Source organism: Cololabis saira, chromosome 1 (assembly GCF_033807715.1).
Source record: "Cololabis saira isolate AMF1-May2022 chromosome 1, fColSai1.1, whole genome shotgun sequence".
NCBI classification, from domain to species: domain Eukaryota; kingdom Metazoa; phylum Chordata; class Actinopteri; order Beloniformes; family Belonidae; genus Cololabis; species Cololabis saira.
In genome coordinates this window covers 27,277,704-27,298,668 of record NC_084587.1, presented here as the reverse complement: position 1 = coordinate 27,298,668, position 20,965 = coordinate 27,277,704, and the positions used below count along the sequence as shown (strand labels likewise).

At 39.9% G+C, this 20,965-nt stretch overlaps 2 protein-coding genes across 2 annotated transcripts; both read left to right on the top strand.

The window, feature by feature from the left end:
• The first annotated feature begins 826 nt into the window (after positions 1–826).
• arpc1a (actin related protein 2/3 complex, subunit 1A) lies at positions 827–11,667 on the top strand. Its single transcript, XM_061719741.1, has 11 exons — positions 827–1,085; positions 2,125–2,227; positions 3,324–3,428; positions 5,849–6,071; positions 6,296–6,403; positions 6,591–6,694; positions 6,783–6,891; positions 8,496–8,571; positions 8,660–8,853; positions 10,638–10,728; positions 10,821–11,667. The coding sequence occupies exons 2-11, from the start codon at positions 2,164–2,166 to the stop codon at positions 10,857–10,859; spliced, it is 1,113 nt and encodes a 370-aa protein (XP_061575725.1). The 5' UTR covers positions 827–1,085; positions 2,125–2,163; the 3' UTR covers positions 10,860–11,667.
• Positions 11,668–14,744: 3,077 nt separating this feature from the next.
• arpc1b (actin related protein 2/3 complex, subunit 1B) lies at positions 14,745–19,683 on the top strand. Its single transcript, XM_061719728.1, has 10 exons — positions 14,745–14,922; positions 15,406–15,549; positions 16,310–16,414; positions 16,924–17,146; positions 17,242–17,349; positions 17,458–17,691; positions 17,781–17,856; positions 18,592–18,791; positions 19,010–19,100; positions 19,203–19,683. Exons 2-10 carry the CDS (start codon positions 15,486–15,488, stop codon positions 19,239–19,241), a joined length of 1,140 nt encoding a protein of 379 aa, XP_061575712.1. The 5' UTR covers positions 14,745–14,922; positions 15,406–15,485; the 3' UTR covers positions 19,242–19,683.
• The last annotated feature ends 1,282 nt before the right edge of the window (positions 19,684–20,965 follow it).

Sequence of the window (20,965 nt, the reverse complement as noted above, 5' to 3'; positions counted from 1 at the left end):
TGCGTTGGTGTGACGCGGAACCATAAATCAGCCTAGGCGGATTTATGGTTCACCGGGCTCTGGCGGACGGCGGTTGATATTGATCCGCGGACCAAACTTGTTAAGGAGCATCAAACTCACTCTTATCTACGCGGAAATAACGCTAAGATATAAAGAAGGCGTCCCAAAGTGTGATCTATGGTGAAATAGGAAACTGAAGATGTATAGGCTGTTCCCACTGTTCCCTTCAGTTCTGCAGCGCAGCTTTAGCCCCGCCCACCCCCGCCCCGCTGCAGGCACTGACGCTTTATGTGTGAATGCACCAAGCGGCGAGATGCTGGCGTCGGGACTCCCGTGACGCTTTCAGTGTGAACGAGGGGATAGGTGGAGGGTGGAGCTTTAGGCCAAAACAAAAAATGACAACATAAACATCAGTTGAGGGCTGCAACTCCTCTTTTTAAACGGGAATATCCTGGCTTGAGTGCTGTTGTCAGTGACATAAGTATTTGAAATGAACATGATTTTTAAATGTCTGTTGACATATCGGGGTCATTTTATGATTCGTTTTATTATTGCTCTTACATACAGCTCCTTTAAATTTTTTGTATAAACCGTTGAGCGTGTGTGTGTTTGGCTGCTGCACGATTGAATTTCTCCTCTGGGAGATCAATAAAGTCTTCTATTCTAAATATGGGTATTTATTTTTATTTATTTTTCAATCAGTTTTCGTTATTTGAAAATTTACGACGGAAATAATACAACCCTCAGGTGATGTGACCTGTAACACTCCCCTTCCGCCGCTAGAGGCGCTGCTCCCTCCGCGCAGCCGGTGACGTCACACTGACGTCACCGGCTCACTCACTTGAATGTAGCAGCTAGCCCGATAATGCTAAGCTAGCTGTCAGCCAGGCATCACTGGGTTCTGCTGCTGGACTAGTACCGGATGCCCCCGGCTCAATCTCTCTGGCTGTCTTGACATTCCCCTCAACTTTCCTGGACGAATTCGTGTCGACTGACCAGAGTCCGCGAATTCAGGTCCAGTCCCGACCATTTCCCCCGCTAGCGTGACTTAGCTCGCTGGCTAACGAAGGAACCGGACCGACGAGGTGGGTTAGCATGCGGCTAGCGGGCTGTACTGATGAAGAAACAGCTTTATCTTCAAGAAAACGTCCGGTTACAGGGTTGCATTTTAACAAATCAGCACGTTATTGAAACAGCCCGGTGCGGCTGAGAGCAGCGACTAGTGAGGTTAATACTGATGTGTTGAGGCTGATTTATGGTCCCGCGTCAAACCGACGGCGTACCCTACGCCGTAGGCTCTGCGTCGACGTAACGCGGAACCATAAATCAGCCTATAACGTTAACGACACCCCTCCAGGTAAGCGTGTGTGTTTCACGAAATCGTTTTTACGTGTAATATAGAAGACTAACAAAGAACTAAACTCTGGTGGAAGTTAGTTGCCTAAAGACAAAATATTTTATTTTATATTATATTATATTTTGATATAAAAAATATATATTATATATAATATAATAATAATATATTATAATAATATATTATATTATATTTTATATAGACAAAATTAACAGGCTATTCGTACTAAAATGAAATTGCCATTTCATAGATATTTTTGTTTGGGTGTTTATTGTATTTTTCTTTGTTTCTTTTACCTTTTCTTTTCCTTTCTATTCTTTTTCTATTGATTTGTTTTGGTGATTTTGTATTGAGGGGGAGGATTTTTTATAAGCCCTTCGGGCTTCTTTTCCTCTCCTGCACAAATTATTTGTCCTTGTATGATAAAAAACGTTACTGTCGTCATTGTGCAAATAAATAAATAAATAAAATAAAAAATAAAAAGGTGGCTTTAACCAGATCACTTTTTTTCTTTATATATATAATAATATAAACAAAAGGCAGTAGTAAAAAGCCTTCCTGGGCTTTTGGCTTATTTGGGGGTTTCACGCTAACCTGCAGTCAATGACATCTAAACACTGTAGGAATAAAGTTAGCAGTGACTTTAAAAAAAATGATTATTCATATTTGTAAGGAGTCAGTAACGTGAGTTGTTTCCATTCCGGTGCAGGCAAAGTTGATCTGTGAGCTGAGAGTTTGTTGTCGCTAAGTTTTTGCTTTGTGGCTCACAGGCTTTGCAGAGTTGCACTTAAGGACCACACCCAGATAAGATGTCCCTTCATCAGTTCCTGCTGGAGCCCATCACCTGCCACGCATGGAACTGCGACAGGACACGTAAGACTTGGATATCTTTCTCATCTTTTTACTAAGAGTACAAAGTTGAACACTATTGATTGAGTGATTGAAATTCTTTATTCAGTCACATCACACTACAAGCATTAAACACAAACATTATCGAAAAAATTGTGACTGAAAAGGCACAGGCAGAAGCACTATGCTTATATTAATAGTAATAGTGCTTATATTAATGCCTGTCCTACATACAAACAAACAAAAGCAAAACTAAACTAGAAAAGGAGGACCAATAAGGTTTACATATATAGTAGTAAAGACATTTTTTAAATATAAATATCAGAGAACGGCAACAAACAAACATTAACATTATTAGCTTTCAAAGATTGCTCTACAAATCTTTTTTTTGTAAACCGAAAATGAGCTGCACATTCGTAAATCTAGCTTAGCGTCATTCCATAGTTTAACTCCCACAACAGAATACATCTCCTTTTAGTCTCTTTTCTAGCTTTTTGTACAACAAATTTACAAACATCACGCAAATTATATTTTGACTCATGTATTGAGAAAAACTTGTTTTTGTAAGAAGACTATAGCATTTACTGTTGTCTTATACGTCGAGCCTCACACTCCCACACAATACGATATATAAGGTAGTATTAGTGAACAATAAATTAAATGTAGTGCTTTATGATTTAATATATTTCTGGACTTATACAGGATTGCTATTGACTTTGCAATCTTTCCTTTTATGTATCTAATATGTTGTTTCCATGCTAATTTACAATCAATAACAACCCCTAAGAATTTTATATCAGATACTCTTTCAATTTCAGAATCACATATTTTTAATGTAATATCCCCATAAATTTCTTTTCGGTTTCCAAAAACCATAAACCATAAATTTTAAAGTTTTTTTTTTTACCTTCTAGGCATTATTACAAATACATGCTAATGAATAAACTACAACTGAACGAAATATGTCATGAAGTGTTTGATTGTGAAATCATTATTTTTTTTAAATGTATTAAAAGGTCTTATTTCAGCTTTTTACAGATACTGGTAACTGGTCAAGCAGGTTTGTTTTCTGTATATCCATCATATGACCCTGCTGGTTTCCTTTTATTTTTGCCTTCAGAAATTGCCATTAGTCCAAATAACCATGAAGTTCATATCTACAAGAAGAGTGGCAACCAGTGGGTGAAGACCCATGAGCTGAAGGAGCACAATGGACACATCACAGGTATTTAACTTGACTGAGATGTCTTGTGAAATGTGGTGTGGTTTCTAGAGCTTTCATTAGCCTCTTATGCACATCGCTTTCAAGGTGTGACTTTTTTGCTGATAATCCTCCCCATTGTGTCCGTGTTTGACCTTGAGGCAGAATGGTGGAACATTTCTCTGTTGTTTTTTGGGTGATAGAAACAGAGGAGGGATGAGCGCTGTGTGCAGAGGTGAACAGGCATCATTGCAGAGGCCGCTCTTCTCAACAGCGCTTGTGTTACTCAGATGTTTCCAGCATGCTGCCTATCATCACACACACTGTGCTGCTTCCATTATATGTGGTTAAAATTTCAAAGGGAGATCGAGGCACTTGTTTGTTGTTGGTTTTTATTTGTGTTATTTTTTGTTTTGCACTGATGTGTCACAACCGCTGAGGGTAAAGAGCTACTAAGACCCAGTCCAGCACTTATAAATCCCCTAGAAAGTTGTGGGTGTCCTCAAAGTTGCATGTTTCCACAAAAAAAACAACTCTTTGTCCTAAAGTTTGAGTTAGACTTTACACCTTTTTTACTGCATTTTTACACATTGACACCCTTTTCCTCATTCCACGAATGCCAAAGCTATCAATATGGTGATCTGGCCCTACCCACATTTTCACTAGCGGGTGACGTTGGTTTTCTATGTCTCTTCTGATTCTGCTATGCACTTTCTGAGAGAAACATAGCAGAATGAGCATAGCACACACACACAAAAAAACGTTTCCTTTCCTTCGCTCTCTTTTCCACCTATCCTGTGCTATCTTCCTCTTGTAGTGTGCTTTAGTTTCTCATTTAATTGGTTCCTTACACTATATGCAAATAATCTATGAAGAGCCACCTTACAATTAGGCAGTACTAGTGATGCACCGAATGTTCGGTAACTGAAATTGTTCGGCCGAAAATAGCAAAAAAAAACACTTTCGGTGTTCGGTGGAATAAGTGGCGAAAAAACCGAACAATTAATAAAGGCGTGTGATGACGCAATCAAACAGCGAACAGTGTGGAGTGAGGGGCGTGCGGTGTTAAATGCAGCAAACATGTCAGCATGTCAGATCATTACTTGGATGTGGGGAAAATGCAGAGGACACGAGAAATGATCCATGCTGAGTTGGATTTGGGAAAGCCGCTTGGTGATGGAGACGGTGACGGGACGCACAGCGCAGAGAAAAGGGCCCGTACTACCGATGCGGTGCGCGAACCCTCACTGTCTGATATGACGAGATCGTCCAAGAAAATAGCCCAGATTTTTACAATTATTATACAAGGCTTCTAATTGCGGAGATCAGCCCCGCCCCACCGCGACCCGATTTAATTGGATTTGAACGGGAGAAAATTAAAAAGGATTATGAGAAAAAATACAATAAGTACAGTAAGACAAATTGTGACTGGCGGGTATTTCACTGCACATTTATTTGATTTATGCAATGGTGAAAAAATTGGCAAAATAAATGAAAAACTGCGAAGAACCATTGTTCGGTATTATTCGGTATTCGGCCAAGTGTTATTAGTTTTGGTTATGGCCACAAATTTTCATTTCGGTGCATCACTAGGCAGTACTGGTACCTCTATTCTTTGAGAGTGTAGTGGCGTACTATCTCTCACTGGTTAGAAGATGGTTGTTGGGTGCCAGACAGAAAACGGGGTCAACTAAGACACTATCACATAATTATTCATATTTCATAACCAAGTCAGCTTGAAACTCCCAATACAAAATATGTAAGTCAAGGACACAGTGTTTTTAGTTAATTCATGAATTTGAATTATTATGACAATTTGCAAAACATAATGTTGCACTAATTTGCACTCCTATACACTGTCTGAGCTTGCCTTTCTGAGACAGTAGGTGGTACTCCTTGTGAATGTGTTCTGAAATATATGTGTACTTTATATATATGGTACTTTACCATATTCAATTAAAATGCTTTTAGATTATTTCTTAAATAAATGTTTAAGGCAAGATAGCTGCTTCTCAACAGACTTGGGGAAAATAATGTTTACTGTCCTGAATTGAAAGGCATTGATTCCCAACATGGCAACCCAACTTGGTGTGGTTGTGGGGTCACAATTAACTTTGACTGGTCATTGTAATTGGCAGACAAGAGAAAGGTAAAAAAAAAAAAAAAAAAAACCTTCAAATTTTAATGGATACTATATATACTATAATATATTATTATTTTTGGTGCAAAATGATGGGTCCTCTAAATGTAAGTCTGTGAATCTTGGCTTTGATGTTGTTGCTCTCAAATTTGTTGCTTCACTGACCCACATTTTTTTTTAAATTTGTGTCCAAATTTATTTCAGTTAGCTACGTGTAACAGATTTTCCTGACCAGCACTGGTACTTACTGTCTTATTTGAAGACAATATTTTTATTTAATTTTCCCCTCTTGGTTATTTTCCAGGTATTGACTGGGCTCCCAAAAGTGACCGTATAGTAACGTGTGGAGCAGACCGTAATGCTTATGTGTGGTCCCAAAAGGAGGGAGTTTGGAAGCCCACATTGGTCATCCTCAGGATCAACCGAGCAGCCACCTTCGTCAAGTGGTCTCCACTGGAGAATAAGTTTGCAGTTGGCAGTGGTGCTCGACTCATCTCTGTCTGTTACTTTGAGTCTGAGAACGATTGGTGAGATTATTTTAACAACCCTCAAAACTTTGTCAATTAATTTGATATATATTTTGATATAGGCTCTGATTTATCTAGATGAGTGGTGTTTTTTTTTCATTTACAACTTTATATTGTTAATCGAAGGGCAAATTATGATGAGGTTTTGACATTTACTTTTTTTTCTGTACACAGATCCAGTTGCATTCATTATTGATGTTTAAATGCTGTTTCCACTGTTTCAGGTGGGTGAGCAAGCACATCAAGAAGCCAATCCGGTCTACTATCCTCAGCTTGGATTGGCATCCCAACAATATCCTCCTGGCTGCTGGCTCATGCGACTTCAAATGCAGGTAAAATCATTTACAGGAAGAACCCGTTAAAAATTCTCGGTGGCTCAAAAGATCAAGATTTATTAGCAGAAACATTTATAATCTCCTTCCTACTCTTAATTTCTGTTTTTTTGTTGTTGGTGGGTTTTTTTTTTTGGTCCAAATTTCCTATTTCACCCTGCCCACCCCGTTTGTCGTGGTTCTCCAGGGTCTTCTCAGCCTATATTAAGGAGGTAGAAGAGAAACCAGGCCCCACACCCTGGGGCAGCAAGATGCCATTTGGAGCTGTGCTAGCAGAATTTGGTGGAGCAGGTCTGTATCTATGTTTTTAAATCCTTTATGTGGCCTGCAGTTGCTCTTTACTAAACCACGTCTTTTTTTTGTGCAAATTGCGCCTTAGGTGGAGGGGGTTGGGTCCACTCTGTGTCTTTCTCAGCTTCTGGTAACCGTCTGGCCTGGGTCAGCCATGACAGCACTGTCACTGTGGTAGACAGCTCTAAGACTGCCAGGTATGTATATTTGCACATATACAGGGATCGTATGTATTCCCAAATATGTTAGCTGCACTAAATGGGATTAAAATGTATGACGAAAAGATTAATATCTAAGAAAAGATGTAATCTTATCTATTACTGGTTGTGACCAAGCATCAACATTTGAACTTTCTGGAACAGAAACAAGGAAGTAGGAAAAATTCAATTTCCTTGACTGACCACTTGTGGGCTGGTTCCAAAAGTGGTCAGCCTCCATTAACCTCCAAGTTGAAATGTCCAACTTGGTTTTGGTCTCCATAGCTAGATTTGACATCCATGACAACTGTACGGGGGATGAGTTTTTATTTACCACAGCAGCTATAATATATAAAGCAATAAATGTATGTATGTATGATTACGGATGTGGACTTTTGATTGGTGGCCGGCACAGCCAACGACTAGCCGTCCTCACTTTTGCTACTTGGCACTTGAAACTGTATTGATTTCTGATCACAGCTTCTGAGCTGTGAATAAACACCTAACAGAGTATCATCTGTCATATTTTACAGAGAATACATTTTGATGTGCTGTTAATGTTGGCAAAAGGCTACCGTTATTGGCTGTGGCTCTGAGCACACAGCTTGTGCTAACCTAGCATCAGCTAAAATGATTGGTCCTCTCTGATTTCACCACTCAAAATGACGTTTTAACAGGAGGTCTTGTTGCAAGTGTTTGTTGGCAGCTCCTCCAGCTTGGATCAGCTGAGTGGCTGGAAGCCACGGTGGATAATTTCCAGATCCTTCAAAGTCTGCTAGCACCCATTGTAAATCAGTCCACAATGTCGGCAGGCTCTAACCCCAGTAGTAGCAGGCCAAGTCGCTGCAGTTCCCTGTGGAGTTCTGCTCGTCCTCATTTCAGTTCTGGCAGAACTTGTTTCGGATGTTGTTTTGGTAGCAACATTTGAAACGAGGATGTTGTGAACAGATTTAATAACAATAAACGTAATGTAATATTGGGCTGCTGGGTGGCACAGTGGTTAAAGCAAGCGACCCGTGTACTGAGGCTACAGTCCACCTGTAGCGGTCGCAGGTTCTTTGGTATCACATTGACTAAACTAAAAATAAAATGAGATAAAATATTTGTCTTTTCATTAAAACAGGTCTAACGGATTACTCATTAGGGACAGATGTCAATAAATCACAAAGAATCAGAATCTTTGGTTGAGAAAAGAACCTTTCATTCTGTTAAAATGTTCTCCAAGTCATTCCTCATTTAGATATAGCAATCATTGAAAATTAGAAAATAAAAAGTTAAATTGTACAGGGAACATTTGTATATGTTCTGTATATAATTAGCCACTACACAAACTATAATTGGATCTCCTACTTGTGGTTTAGTAAGATGATGGAGTGGGACATATATAATGACTTCTTGTTGAGAAATATATCACCCATCTCAGTTTAGACATTCAAAGCTTTGATCAGGTACCATTATAGTATGTCTTTGTTCAAGTTGCTAGTAAAATCACAAGATGCATAATTATTTTTATGACAATACATCACCCCCTTAATGTACGTAGTACTGTACTTTACCAATAAAATAAAATCAGTCTCATGATACTGGCTCATTTGTGTGTTTAGTCCCTCACAGCTGAAGACGGAGTTCCTTCCTCTCCTCAGTGTCGTTTTTATTTCAGAGAACAGTCTAGTGGCCGCGGTAAGAATACATGCAAACTGAAAATATTTAGATTGATGGATGATAATAAAAATATATTTTTAGATATTGAATGCTTTTGTGTCATCAGGGCCATGACTGTTGCCCCATGCTGTTCCGCTGCGACGATGCTGGGACACTGACGTTTGTGTCAAAGCTTGACCTCCCTAAGCAAAGCATCCAGAGGAACATCTCAGCCATGGAGCGCTTCAGGAACATGGATAAGAGAGCCACCACGGAGGATCGCAACACAGCTCTGGACACACTGCACCAGAACAGCATCACGTAGGTCACACACTCAGCACTGATGCATACCATAAAAACATTCGATTCTAAGCACACACTGTGTCAGCAGTTTGCTTTTAGAAAATTAATATTTATTTCTCAGTTTAGCTGATGGTGGAAGAGCACTAGATCTATTTATTTATCTCGTGCTTTTCAAGTGTCCTTGTTCCATTCTGTGTTTTCTACCTCAGTATTTTATTCTACGGTCCTTTTTATTGTATTTATACCGGACTGCTATAACAACAAAATTTCTATATAATATCTATCTAGAGATCTATCTGTCTCAACAATTTATCTGACCATGAATTAACTCTTTGATAGGGATCATCTACGGTAATTTTTGGGCTGTTGGTTCAGATCAGTGATCAGCTGTCATTAAAAATATGTTTGCTTTCTTGCCAAGAATTGGATGAGACGAACTAATGGAAACATTTGCCATATATTTCTGTATAAAGTTACGGTTGATGTGCATTTTATCTATGGTTGGAGATGGGTAACCATCTATTTGTCATGATGTAAGAACAGCATTTGAATCAATAGAACAAATGTAAGCTGAGCCAAATTCAATATGACACATCGTGTCCTTAGAGAGAAGGCTTATACACAGGTTTGTTGGTAGAATCCATTAAAGAAAGAAAAACCCACTAGGGTCACTGATCTGCTGAATTACAATTCCAAACTAAATGTCTAAATTCAGTTAAAACTATTAGTTTAATATAGTTTAAAAACCAAATGTGTTCAGTCAGTTATAATGTGGTATTACTTCTGTCAGTGTCAGTTATGTCACTGGCCATTGTGAGTTTTTCTTTCTTTAATGGAAGGTTACCAACAACTTTGTCCAGGTGTGTGCTAGATGCAAAAGAGGAATTCAAGAAAAATGATTGATTCCCACTTGTCATTATTTCAATTTAGGCCACGTTTACACGTAGCCGGGTATTTACAAAAACGGATATTTTCCCCTCTCCGTTTTCAAAAACATCCTCGTTTACACGGACTCGCATGAAAACGCTGGTAACGTCATGCCAGCCAATCAGAATCCTGGAAAAAACATCAACAAATGACACGTGTAACTTCCAGTTAAGGCTGATTTATGGTTCCGCGTTACACCAACGCAGAGCCTACGGCGTAGGGTACGCGGCGACACACACCGTACAGCGCGCATTGTACCTTACGCCGTAGGCTCTGCGTCGATTTAACGCGGGACCATAATTCAGGCTTTACTTCCAAGACGGAACGAGAGTCTGAGAGAATTTAAAACAGGTAAAATAAAAGAAAATATTGACGGTGGCCAAACAAATTGTAAACACAGGTCGCACTCATGACGCTGCTGGTGACGTTTCTGTCTCATAATGTGACGTAAATCTCTGTTTTCCTCCGTTTTCTCTGTTTAGACGCAAACGTGAAAACGGAGTTTTTGAAAATTTCCACTTTGGCCGGAGTTTTCAGAAATGATCGTTTTTGGGGGCTTTGACCTCCGTTTTCGTGTAAACGAACGGCCAAAACGCATGAAAACGCCTCCGTTTTTGCCCCGTGTAAACGGGGCCTTAGATTGATATTTACAAGTTGTTGCACTTTATATTAATGCTGTTGTGGAAATTTAGTCTGCAGCCTTTTGTATAATAAAACAGCTGCCATGAGCTGATTAATGGAGGGTATTAAAAAGATGGCAGTGTCAAAAGGGGACTATACTGGCCAACAATCTCTCTAAATCTTATACCCGTTATATAACAGTAAAACACCTCTGAAACTGATTTAACAACATGTTTGTTTTTTGTTTTTTTTAGCCAAGTGTCTATCTATGAAGGAGACAAAAGGGATTGTCGTAAGTTCTGCACCACAGGCATTGATGGCGCAATGACTATTTGGGACTTCAAGGTAAAGATTTTCACATGAGCACCTTTTTGTGTGAAGTTTGATTTTTCTCATTATTTCTATCACCAACTCCCTTCTTTCTTGTGCCTCCTCAGAGTCTAGAAGCTTCTATCCAGGGTCTCCGCATCATGTGAAGAAATCTTATGAAGGAATAAATGAAGAGACACTGCAGCCTCACTTCTCCCTCTTGCCTCCCCAGTTCTTACCCCTCCTCCCCTTTTCTATCTCATGCCCATAACCCCGCCACTTTTGCCACGCAGCCAGTAACATACCTAACTGACCACCTTATTGAGTGTCCGCTGAAGCACTGATCAGATCATTACACACTCAGTGCGGGTTTGTACTTAACTTGCTCACTTCTACATAAACATCCACACACACATAAACACTAAACACGCTGAGCTGACGTGTGACATCACTGTTGATTTTTTTTTTTTTTTTTTTTTTTCCCCTGTTTGGTTTTAAATGAAGGTTAACCAGGTCTCCAAGTGGGGAGTTCTTCTGACACGTATTAAACGTGATGTGAAATGTGTGTTTTTATGTTCTCTAACCTCCTGTACCAAAAGTTGAACACTAGAAGGTGCGTTTTATCTAAAATCCAAACTCTGTTTCACCTCAGATTAACTCTCATAATCTATATTCTGAGGATGGGTTGTTCTCCCTCAATGGTGGACATCACATACTCTTGAGAAGGTGAAGTTATTGTTTAGATGAAGACCTGGGGTTATTGTTATTCTGCTACATTTTGGTGGTTGTCTGTTGAAGCTAATACGTGATCTGATAGTGGGGAGGGAAAACTAAACTCTAAACTCTGCGCAGTCACGGCTGGCCAGCACTGGGCTCTGCAGCTACTACACTAAAACCACATACGATGGAGGATTTCTGTGTATCTGATCATGAGGTAGACATCAAATAAAGATAAAATACATTTACACTACACAATTTGCTCTGTTCTTTTCCTTGTGTTCATTGTGTCACGTAACGCAATTCCATAATACTCATAAAACTACATAAATCTATGCAGTAAAATTACATAAAAAGACAAATTAAGAAATCTAGACAACTTTAACTGTCAATCAGAGGGTCTCGCATTTAACTATAGAAGATGCTGATCCAACAGCGGAGCCCGCAGCTTACCAATTGAACTGCAAGTCACCCAGCTCCTGTCACTGCAAAAAAAAGGCCAAATGAATACCCTTCCAACATCGCAGTCAGATGATTGTATCAAAGTTTGTGGTTTCTGCTAAATATAACACTTAAACACTGTAGCCTTTCTTTTATTTTGTTGTAGTTTGTTCAGATGCAAATTTTCAAGCCCGAGCTGTGTCAACACTTTCTTTTTAAGAAAGAACAGGCTTCTTCCAAGCAATCCTTCCAAATGATATATATTATGGAGTCCCTGACTAATCCTACTGCATTTTACTGTAACTTTTACATCTTAAGTGAGGCCCTTAGCATCTAAAGTACCTCCTCTAAAAATAACAGTCTGACCTGGTAGAGCTAAAACTGTAAAGATTAGCAACTATCTTAAATGTCCACATGTCAAGTCGGCGATACTGTAGAATAATGGACTCCAAATTGGAAATTGATTTATCGTCCCTTCCCCTTTTAAATGACGGGCAACAATTGCTTCGTCAGAACATGAGACCATCAAGATCATCAAACATTGTTGCTGATATTTTACCGTCTTAGCATTGTGTTAACATACACTTTAATGCAGCACATTAGAAGACTGAAAAAGCAATGTTTTTTTGTTGTTTTTTGGGGGGAGGCGGATCACATTCAATTACAATTGGTTGCATTTGATTAGCAGCACCTGGGCATCTGTCAATAAGAGGTCTTAATTAAATTAACTTAAATTTAAGGCCTGGTAAAGAACAGAAGACTTGTAAGGTACAATGACCCATTTATTGAAAAGGGTACCTTCTTTCTCACATGACAACTGATTGATCCATTTAAAGTACCTTCTAAAGTTTAGTGGTAAATGGCTGTTATTATTAGTGTCTTTTAAAATGTACTGTGTGTTCTTGAGAGCTGGTTAGTGTTGGTTAGGGTTAATGAAATGTAATGTAACTTTACATGTTAATGTAAAGTGGTTAAGTCAAAGTTTGGACATTAGTTCAGCAGACGTGAAGTTGCCTGATGTGAGCAGGAGTTAAACTCATAAATATTTCTAATGAAGCTGTTCTGAGCAGCGGGCTGAGCTCAGATTCTTCTATTAACTGATGCAAGAATTGTGACGGAAGATAGAACAGGATCAATCAAAACAGGTCATCACAGATACGTTTTTCTAAATTCTTGCATTATAACAGCAACTGGCCAGATGTTTTGGAAGAAACACTGACGTATCATTAAAGCCAGTTCAAATGCTTGCCAAGGTCATAGTCATTTCTTAAGAAAAATAAATAAATACGGAAGGGAGTGTAAAGTTTGAGTTCCTTGCATTTCTTAATACATCTCGTACCCTGTTTGAGCACATGCTTCCTGGATCCATTTCCGTCCAGTATTCTTGGAAACGTGGTGCTTACCAGTATGCCAGCCCATCTATGCCAGTTTTGAGTGGAACCATGCACAGCTGCATGGAAAAAGATACGTCATCTCACTTTGCTCTTGGAAAAACTCCCGTTTTGCAGCAACATCCCAAAAGGTTGGACTATAGCAATATGGGAGCTGTTCTGTTATGGTGACAGAGTTGCAGGAGACGACTACCATAACCTTACATCACCAAACATCACGTCCAGATGTAAAATTGCCTATTTTATAATCTTCCATGTACATTTTTGTCTGATCAGCTGCAAAGTAACACCATTTGGGGGTCTACTCTCACCATTCCTCCTTTAATTTTGTACACTTTGAGTCTTTCAGTACAACTTGGAGTCATATTACCTCCAGAAAAACTTGTTCAAACATTATTTCTATCCAAAGAAAAAATATGGAGGCATTCGAGAAGGACTGATACCTCTAGTTCACCTGGACAACAGATGGGACTGGACTAGAAAAACAACTGAAGCTAGTGGATAAGAAGGAACAACTTGTACTTCTTGGAGTAGCAAGAAGCTTGCATATTGTATCTTCTATAATCAGTGGTGGAGAGTATAATTTTATATGCATGTGACGTGTACGTTGTATGCCACCATTAACTCAATGACAACTGGCATGGTCTCCAGCTGCCTTGTTACCTTGCATGGTTTTGAGGTGTGTATAAAAGTTGAATGAATGGGAGGTGGTTAAAGTAAAATAACAGAATTACTATTAGATGTTACTTTAGCTTCATTGCAATAAGGATTGGGCCATCTATCCTATACCCACTTCATCCTGTTCAGGGTCACAGGGGCCTGCCGGAGCCACTGGTACAGACAGTCGGTACAGTCATCCCACGTAAAATCTCTGCCTCATTTGTTTTTTAATTTTACTTTGTTGTTGACACTGGAACAATTATATTTCCCTATGGGGCTGATAATTCATTAATTTGTTTAATTCAGTTATTGATGTGTTTAGTTCAATTACCTGTAGATTTAAAACAAATGAAGTGGAAAATGCTGATTTTAATGCTTCAAAAGAAAATGTGATGGGTGTGTTGCAAAAATAACAGAATCCATCTCTTCTCAGGAAGTTGTGCATAATCAACCCTTTTAGTTCTTACAACGCCCCCTTCTGAGTTCTAGCTTCTCCCTCCCTCTTCAAGTTTTTTTCTTCCTCTATTCCCACCCCCTTTCATGGTTCTTTTGCCTCCCCTTTCAGTCTCAGCCTCCTCCTTTAAGCGTAGCATTGTATTGTCTTCATGCCCCTCCTTCCCTTCCTACTTTTAGAAGTTCACTATTTCTCTCCTCTGTGTTGTTATTTTAAAAAATAAATCCCAAATTTGATCCCACGCTCTGACATTTTACCCAATATCATGTTAAATCATGTTCTCTCAGCCTCTGGCCAAAGCGTGCAAACTTCCTGAATGTCTGAGTTTCACTGTACCCTCCTCCACTTCCCCCTTTAACCTCTCCTCCCTCTCTTCAGCTCAGCTCTTCTCTCTCTGAGCTCACTCTGCCGTTTGCGTTCGCGTTGACTGGCCAGAGTCCGCGAGCTGAGCACTCCTTTGATCTGCAACCATCCTCGGCCTTTCTCTCTCTCTCTCTGTTTTCTTTCTTTAACTCCCGTTCCCTTTTCTGCAGCCATTCACCCATTCATCTCTAGCCTGCCCTCTGGGTAAGTAGCCTGAGATTTCTCCCAGTTCATTGAATATGTTTAGACATGTCACACGCTCACATGCACATTTTGTTGGAGGAAACAGGAAAACAGAGTTTGCTGCTCTCACTCAGAACTAGGCAATGTTTTTACATTCTTTCTCGTAAGGAATAGGGATTGTGTTGAACCACATTCAATGTTTGCTCACCTATGTGTTCCAACTGTTGAGGGTAACTTGTTTTGGGATGTGTGCTACCCTTGACCTGCATAGTTCTTCACATACCTCTGAAAGTCTGGATTTCATTATCACAAACTTACTAGACACATTCTGTGCGTTTTACAGGAAACAGTTTAAATCAACCGACGGCGGGCTTTATGTCTTAAACAGTTCAGATCGTCTACAGCTGTAATGCTGTTAATATATTTATGCATTATTAACTGTTTTATCCCCTTTTATTTTGCTTCCTGCTTCTAACAAGAAGATTGTTGCTTCTTTTTTTCTAGACTTGACAGTTAATCTCTCAGCCCAGAAGTGCCTGGTTCCTCTCCTCACTTCCTCATCTGATTGTAACATCTGATTGGCCATGGCCTACCATAGCTTCCTGCTGGAACCAATTAGCTGTCATGCCTGGAACAAAGATCGGTCCCGTAAGTCTCTCTGCCCTCTCTGATTGGTCGCTCTGCACAAAAAACTTTAAGTCATTTCATCTTTGAGCTATCCAAGTCACAGGCATTTCAGTACATCTTCAGTGGTCCAGAAAGTACTTGCCATAGCACAAACAGAGCTATAGACGGAGGCCTGCTCCCAGGTGGGTGAAGGTATTTCCTGTTTCCTGTAACACTGAGGGTGGTGTCTGGCTTCCTTTCATAGAGGAGACCCACACCTTATTTGGCTGTTTCAATCAGCTCTTTTGTTTCTGAGAAAAGCGGATGTGAGCGACATCGATGATGAAGTCATAGACTTTTGAAGTTAGTTTGCAAGATGAAAACCCAAGTGGATTTATCTGGCAAAGAAAAAATGCACGCTACAGCACCCACACTGCTGTTCTTAGCTAAACTCATCTTCTGACTCATCGGTGGACTGGAACACGTGGGTCTGATAGAGATTATGGAAAGAGTGGTTTCTGTTCTTGCACTGGTTCTGTTTAGACACCATGTGTCTGTGTACTACCCCAGTCAGATACATACCGTGCTTCCCTAGTTTTCCTTGTTTGCACGGACCTGGTCAGCTGATCCTTGTTCCACTTCTCTGATCAGCCCGTCATGATTTTCTCTTGCCACCCACATTGTGCTTTGTTTTTATGCTGATGAATTTCCTGTTTCTCAAAATGTCACACTGTTTACAGCTTTGTCACTGTTGTTGCAATGAGTTTGAATGGGTTCTTTTTCTTTTCTTTTTCCTCTCCAGAGATAGCCCTGTGCCCCAACAATCACGAGGTCCACATCTACAAGAAAGATGGGACCAAGTGGGCCAAAATCCATGAGCTGAAGGAGCATAATGGCCCAGTGACCGGTGAGAAACAATTACTTTAAGTGATATACCGTGGTAATTTCTATTTTTGTTTCCAAAAATCACTTCAAATTTGGAAAATGAAATGAAAAGGTTTTGATTTTACTCCCCATGTTTATACTAAGCTGCACTGGTGAAGTGAAGTCAATTCAATTAAAAAAAAAAATGTGTTCCCAGGGGGAAATTCAAATTGGGTAAACTAGAATAGAGACTTGGTATATGTGGAGAGATGCACTTCCAAAGCTCACTGTTACTGACATGGAAAGTCTAAGCTTCTGGTTTTTTGCTCATTTCCGGTTTTTGCACTAATTTGCATAGTTCTTTCTACAGCTTCCTATTCAGCATCCGAATATGAAAGGGGACTTTTGGCTCTTTACAAAGTTGCTTCATTCCCTTTTAGACATTCAAAATTATTTTTTTGACGTTTGTCTTTATATTTTTCTTTTTTTTGTGCAAATCTACCTTTCATTTTTCACAAGGTCAGAATGTAAAAGACCTTCTCATTCCTGCAGGTATCGACTGGGCTCCGGACAGCAACCGTATCGTGACCTGCGGAGCGGACCGCAACGCCTACGTGTGGACCCTGAAAGAGGGGGCATGGAAGCCAACCCTGGTCATCCTCAGGATCAACCGCGCCGCTCGCTGTGTCAAGTGGTCACCAAAAGAGAACAAGTTCGCTGTCGGGAGTGGCTCGCGGCTCATCTCCATCTGCTACTTTGAGCAGGAAAATGACTGGTACAGTTGGGGGGAAATTTGTGTCTCTAATGTTCATGAAAAGCTGCACGGCATGCAAGTTGGGAGATGACAACACAAAACTGTGTTATGTGCAGGTGGGTGTGCAAGCACATCAAGAAGCCAATCCGCTCAACCATTTTGAGTTTGGACTGGCATCCCAATAACGTTCTGCTGGCTGCTGGATCCTGCGATTTCAAATGCAGGTATTTTCCTCTCAACACTTGACTTGCATATTCCAAACAGCAAACAGTTATCCGCTTCATAAATCTGAGACATTTTCATGAGAGCACTGCAATTCCGCTACCTCACAGGGTGTTCTCAGCCTACATAAAGGAGGTGGAGGAGAAGCCCGGCCCAACCCCCTGGGGTAGCAAGATGCCATTTGGGGAGGTCTTGTTTGAGTCTGGAGGGTCTGGAGCTGCAGCCGAGACTTCGGGAGGAGGCGGTTGGGTGCACAGTGTGTGTTTTTCACACTCCGGCAACCGTCTGGCCTGGGTCTCCCATGACTCCACGGTGTCTGTCGCAGAGGGAGGCAAGACGGGCACGTAAGAGAGGAGAAGGCAGGGCAACATACCTGGGTTAGTTAGCATGTGTTTAACTGTCAGTCTGTGACCTTTTGCCGTGACTTCAACAGGGTGAAAAGTCTGAGTTCAGAGACTCTTCCTCTGCTGTGTGTTACCTTCATCACTGAGAACAGCCTAGTTGCAGCTGTGAGTATTCAGCACATACCCTACACTTACCCAGAGTTAATATTCCTCACATTTTATTCAATCTGATGTCATTATAAAATCACAGATAGGTCATTTTTATTTACTCACTAGTATTTTTGGAGTTTATAAGTAACCTAGACACCATACTAGTTATGGCAGACCAAGTAAGTTGCAATAAAACCATTGACTTAATTCACCAAAAGTGCATCTAAATTCAGTAATTTTTTTCATTCCTTCTTTGAAAAATAACCAAGGCTGCTGGTCTGCAGCTGGTAGACCAATTTGTCACAACGTTTTAAAACATTGCTTTAGAAATGTACATACAGTTTCTTTCCGTTACATGATTCAGAGAAAATTAAGGAGTTGTATCGTTTACCTTAGTACATGCGTGTTATAAACAATGCAATTGTTGCTAAACAGACACAAAACTTTGAATTTGATAAACAAAAGTTACCTTGGCCATAAAAACAAATCACAATTGAGAGAGGTCTTCAGGACCTTTGGATTAACTCCTTCAGCTCAGCAAGGATTGCCTGTATGTGATCAGAGGAAGCATGACTTTATGTTTTTAATACTTACTGCTGCTGCACAGACGCACTGCAAAAGTAAAACTGATGTGCTCATCAAGGCTTTGAGCTTTAAGGCTATTCCTGCTTTACAATATCTTAACTAATTTTCCCAATAGTGTTTCAGAAATGTATTGCTCCACCAACTTGCACATCTCTGCTTCTTCAGGGCCATGACTGTTACCCAATGCTGTTTGTGTATGACGGCGCCAAAGGCAGCCTGACATTTGGTGGCAAGCTGGATGTCCCCAAACAGGCCGCACAGAAGGGCATCAGTGCCAGGGAGCGTTTCCAGAACCTGGACCGTCGAGCCTCAGAGACCCAGTCCACCGACAAGAACCTGAACACACTCCACAAGAACAGTATCAGGTCAGGAGGATGCAAAGGCTTAGTCTGCCTGGGAAGAATAACATTATTATTTTTAAATCTTCTTCACAGAATTCCCACTTTCATTTTTCTCTTAAATTTCCTTAAATTAGGTCATCTGGAAATATTTATCTTAAAAAAAAAAAACACCAATGTATGCTGTTTTTCCTCACATCCCATGACAATACACAGGCTTTGACTTGTCTAAAACAATTTTTCAGCGAAATCTCAGTGCTGGAAGGAGGAAGAAGCAAGTGTACCAAGTTCTGCACCACCGGCATGGATGGAGGAATGGCCATTTGGGATGTCAAGGTACCAAACACATTTCAGTCAGGCATCTGGTGATTGATGGAGAAGATGTGAAAATGTGTGAAGATGTTATGTCATTTCACATCTTCATCAATTTCTTTACAGAGTCTGGAGTCTGCTATGAAGGATTTGAAGATAGTGTGAGCTCAAGCTGACATTTCAACAACTGAAGTATAACTGCATCTGGAGACATGAAGAAAAACTGCTGCCTTATTACGCAAAGCTTTTTAGCTATATTGTATTCAATGTTTTTTTTATCTGTAAACAAGTTAATGATCTTACTCAAGGTCAAACAGTGTTTGTTATCCCTCCGAAGCTCTATGCTGGGCTTGTTCATTAAAATGCTTTACGTAGAGGGGCTGGCCTCAGTTCTGCCAATGGTACTCAATGAGTTAAATTGGCAGTGTCACAAGGAGCTCAGTCTGAACTGAATGCTTAAAGCAGCTGGTTTATATTATTCACATTAAAAAGCTGCAGTACGTATTAAAAGCTTATGCTGGTCATAATATGCATTTAATAAATAATAAATTGCTGTTACAGAAGTCAGCAGAGTGTAATTCATTAAAAAGGTGTGTGTATGTGTGTAGATTCTTGTTTTCATCACCTCATTAGGACCTGTTCTGATTAAATCAGTGACCTTGATGGAACCAATGGTTCTTATGGGGACAAAAGCCCTGTTCTAATGAGCAGTGGTGGCTGGTAGGTGACGCGCAGAATATGAAACATTAATTGATGAACTAGAATTAACAGGTTGAGTATAGGGTCATGCTCCTCCAAAATCCATTTTTTGAAACAAACCTTTAAAATATGATTTCAGGTTAATGTTAGGGAACCAAATTGTACAATTAACACTGGAAAAAAAGCAAGAAAGAAACACAATCTTGCAGCCTAGAGAACTTGTGGTTGTTTATGATAGCACAGATGCATCTATCTGGCCAGAACTTTTCTTCACCAAAAGGCCGGAGCTCAAAAACAATAAAGAAAGAACGAGCTTGGCTCAAAAAGCTCAAACATCTGCACTGTAAATCTCAAGTATTCTTAAATTTCACTCTACCAAAAAGTTTACTTTTTCCACTTTGACTCCTGTCTTTCTGCAATAGAAGGAAGCTAAAATACCAAGTTTGCTTAGAGAAGACTTTACATCAGATTACTCCACAGCCTGGAACAAAAAGTTGGTTATTTTTTTTCTTCACAAGCTCTTTTGAATCATATAGAAAACAGGTGGCCCCACACTGTTGTAATCTGAAATCACACATGTAGGTTCATATCGATTCAAGCATTTCAAAAAAGGTAAATTGCAAAGTATGCTGTCACTTTTCCATACCTCTGACCTTCTCATCGGGTTTCCGATTGCACTTTTAGCCTAACTAGATCCAACCTTTCCTTTAACATACCAAAAAAACAAGTATATTCATCTAAGAAAAAGCATTTTATTACTGCTTTTAGACCACATTCCTGGTCACAAACAGGATAAATGAAACACAAAAGGAAGCATTATACTTGGGTTGGGTATAATGACACGTAAACAGTCAACTGCTCCAGCTTCAGGCTGTGGGAACTGCTCGCTAACTATTGAAGACTATGTAAGCAAAAGGACCAATTTTCAGTCCAAGCACACAGTTGATGAACTAGAATGCAATTGTTGTTAAACAGACACAAAACTTTGAATTTGATAAACAAAAGTTACCTTGGCCATAAAAGGAAATCACAATTGAGAGAGGTCTTCAGGACCTTTGGATTCACTCCTTCAGCTCAGCAAGGATTGCCTGTATGTGATCAGAGATCTGTGTTTGCAAGTTAAATAAAGTACACAAATATGATCATAAAATGTATTTCTAAAAAAAGGACAAATTCTTATGTAAAATGTC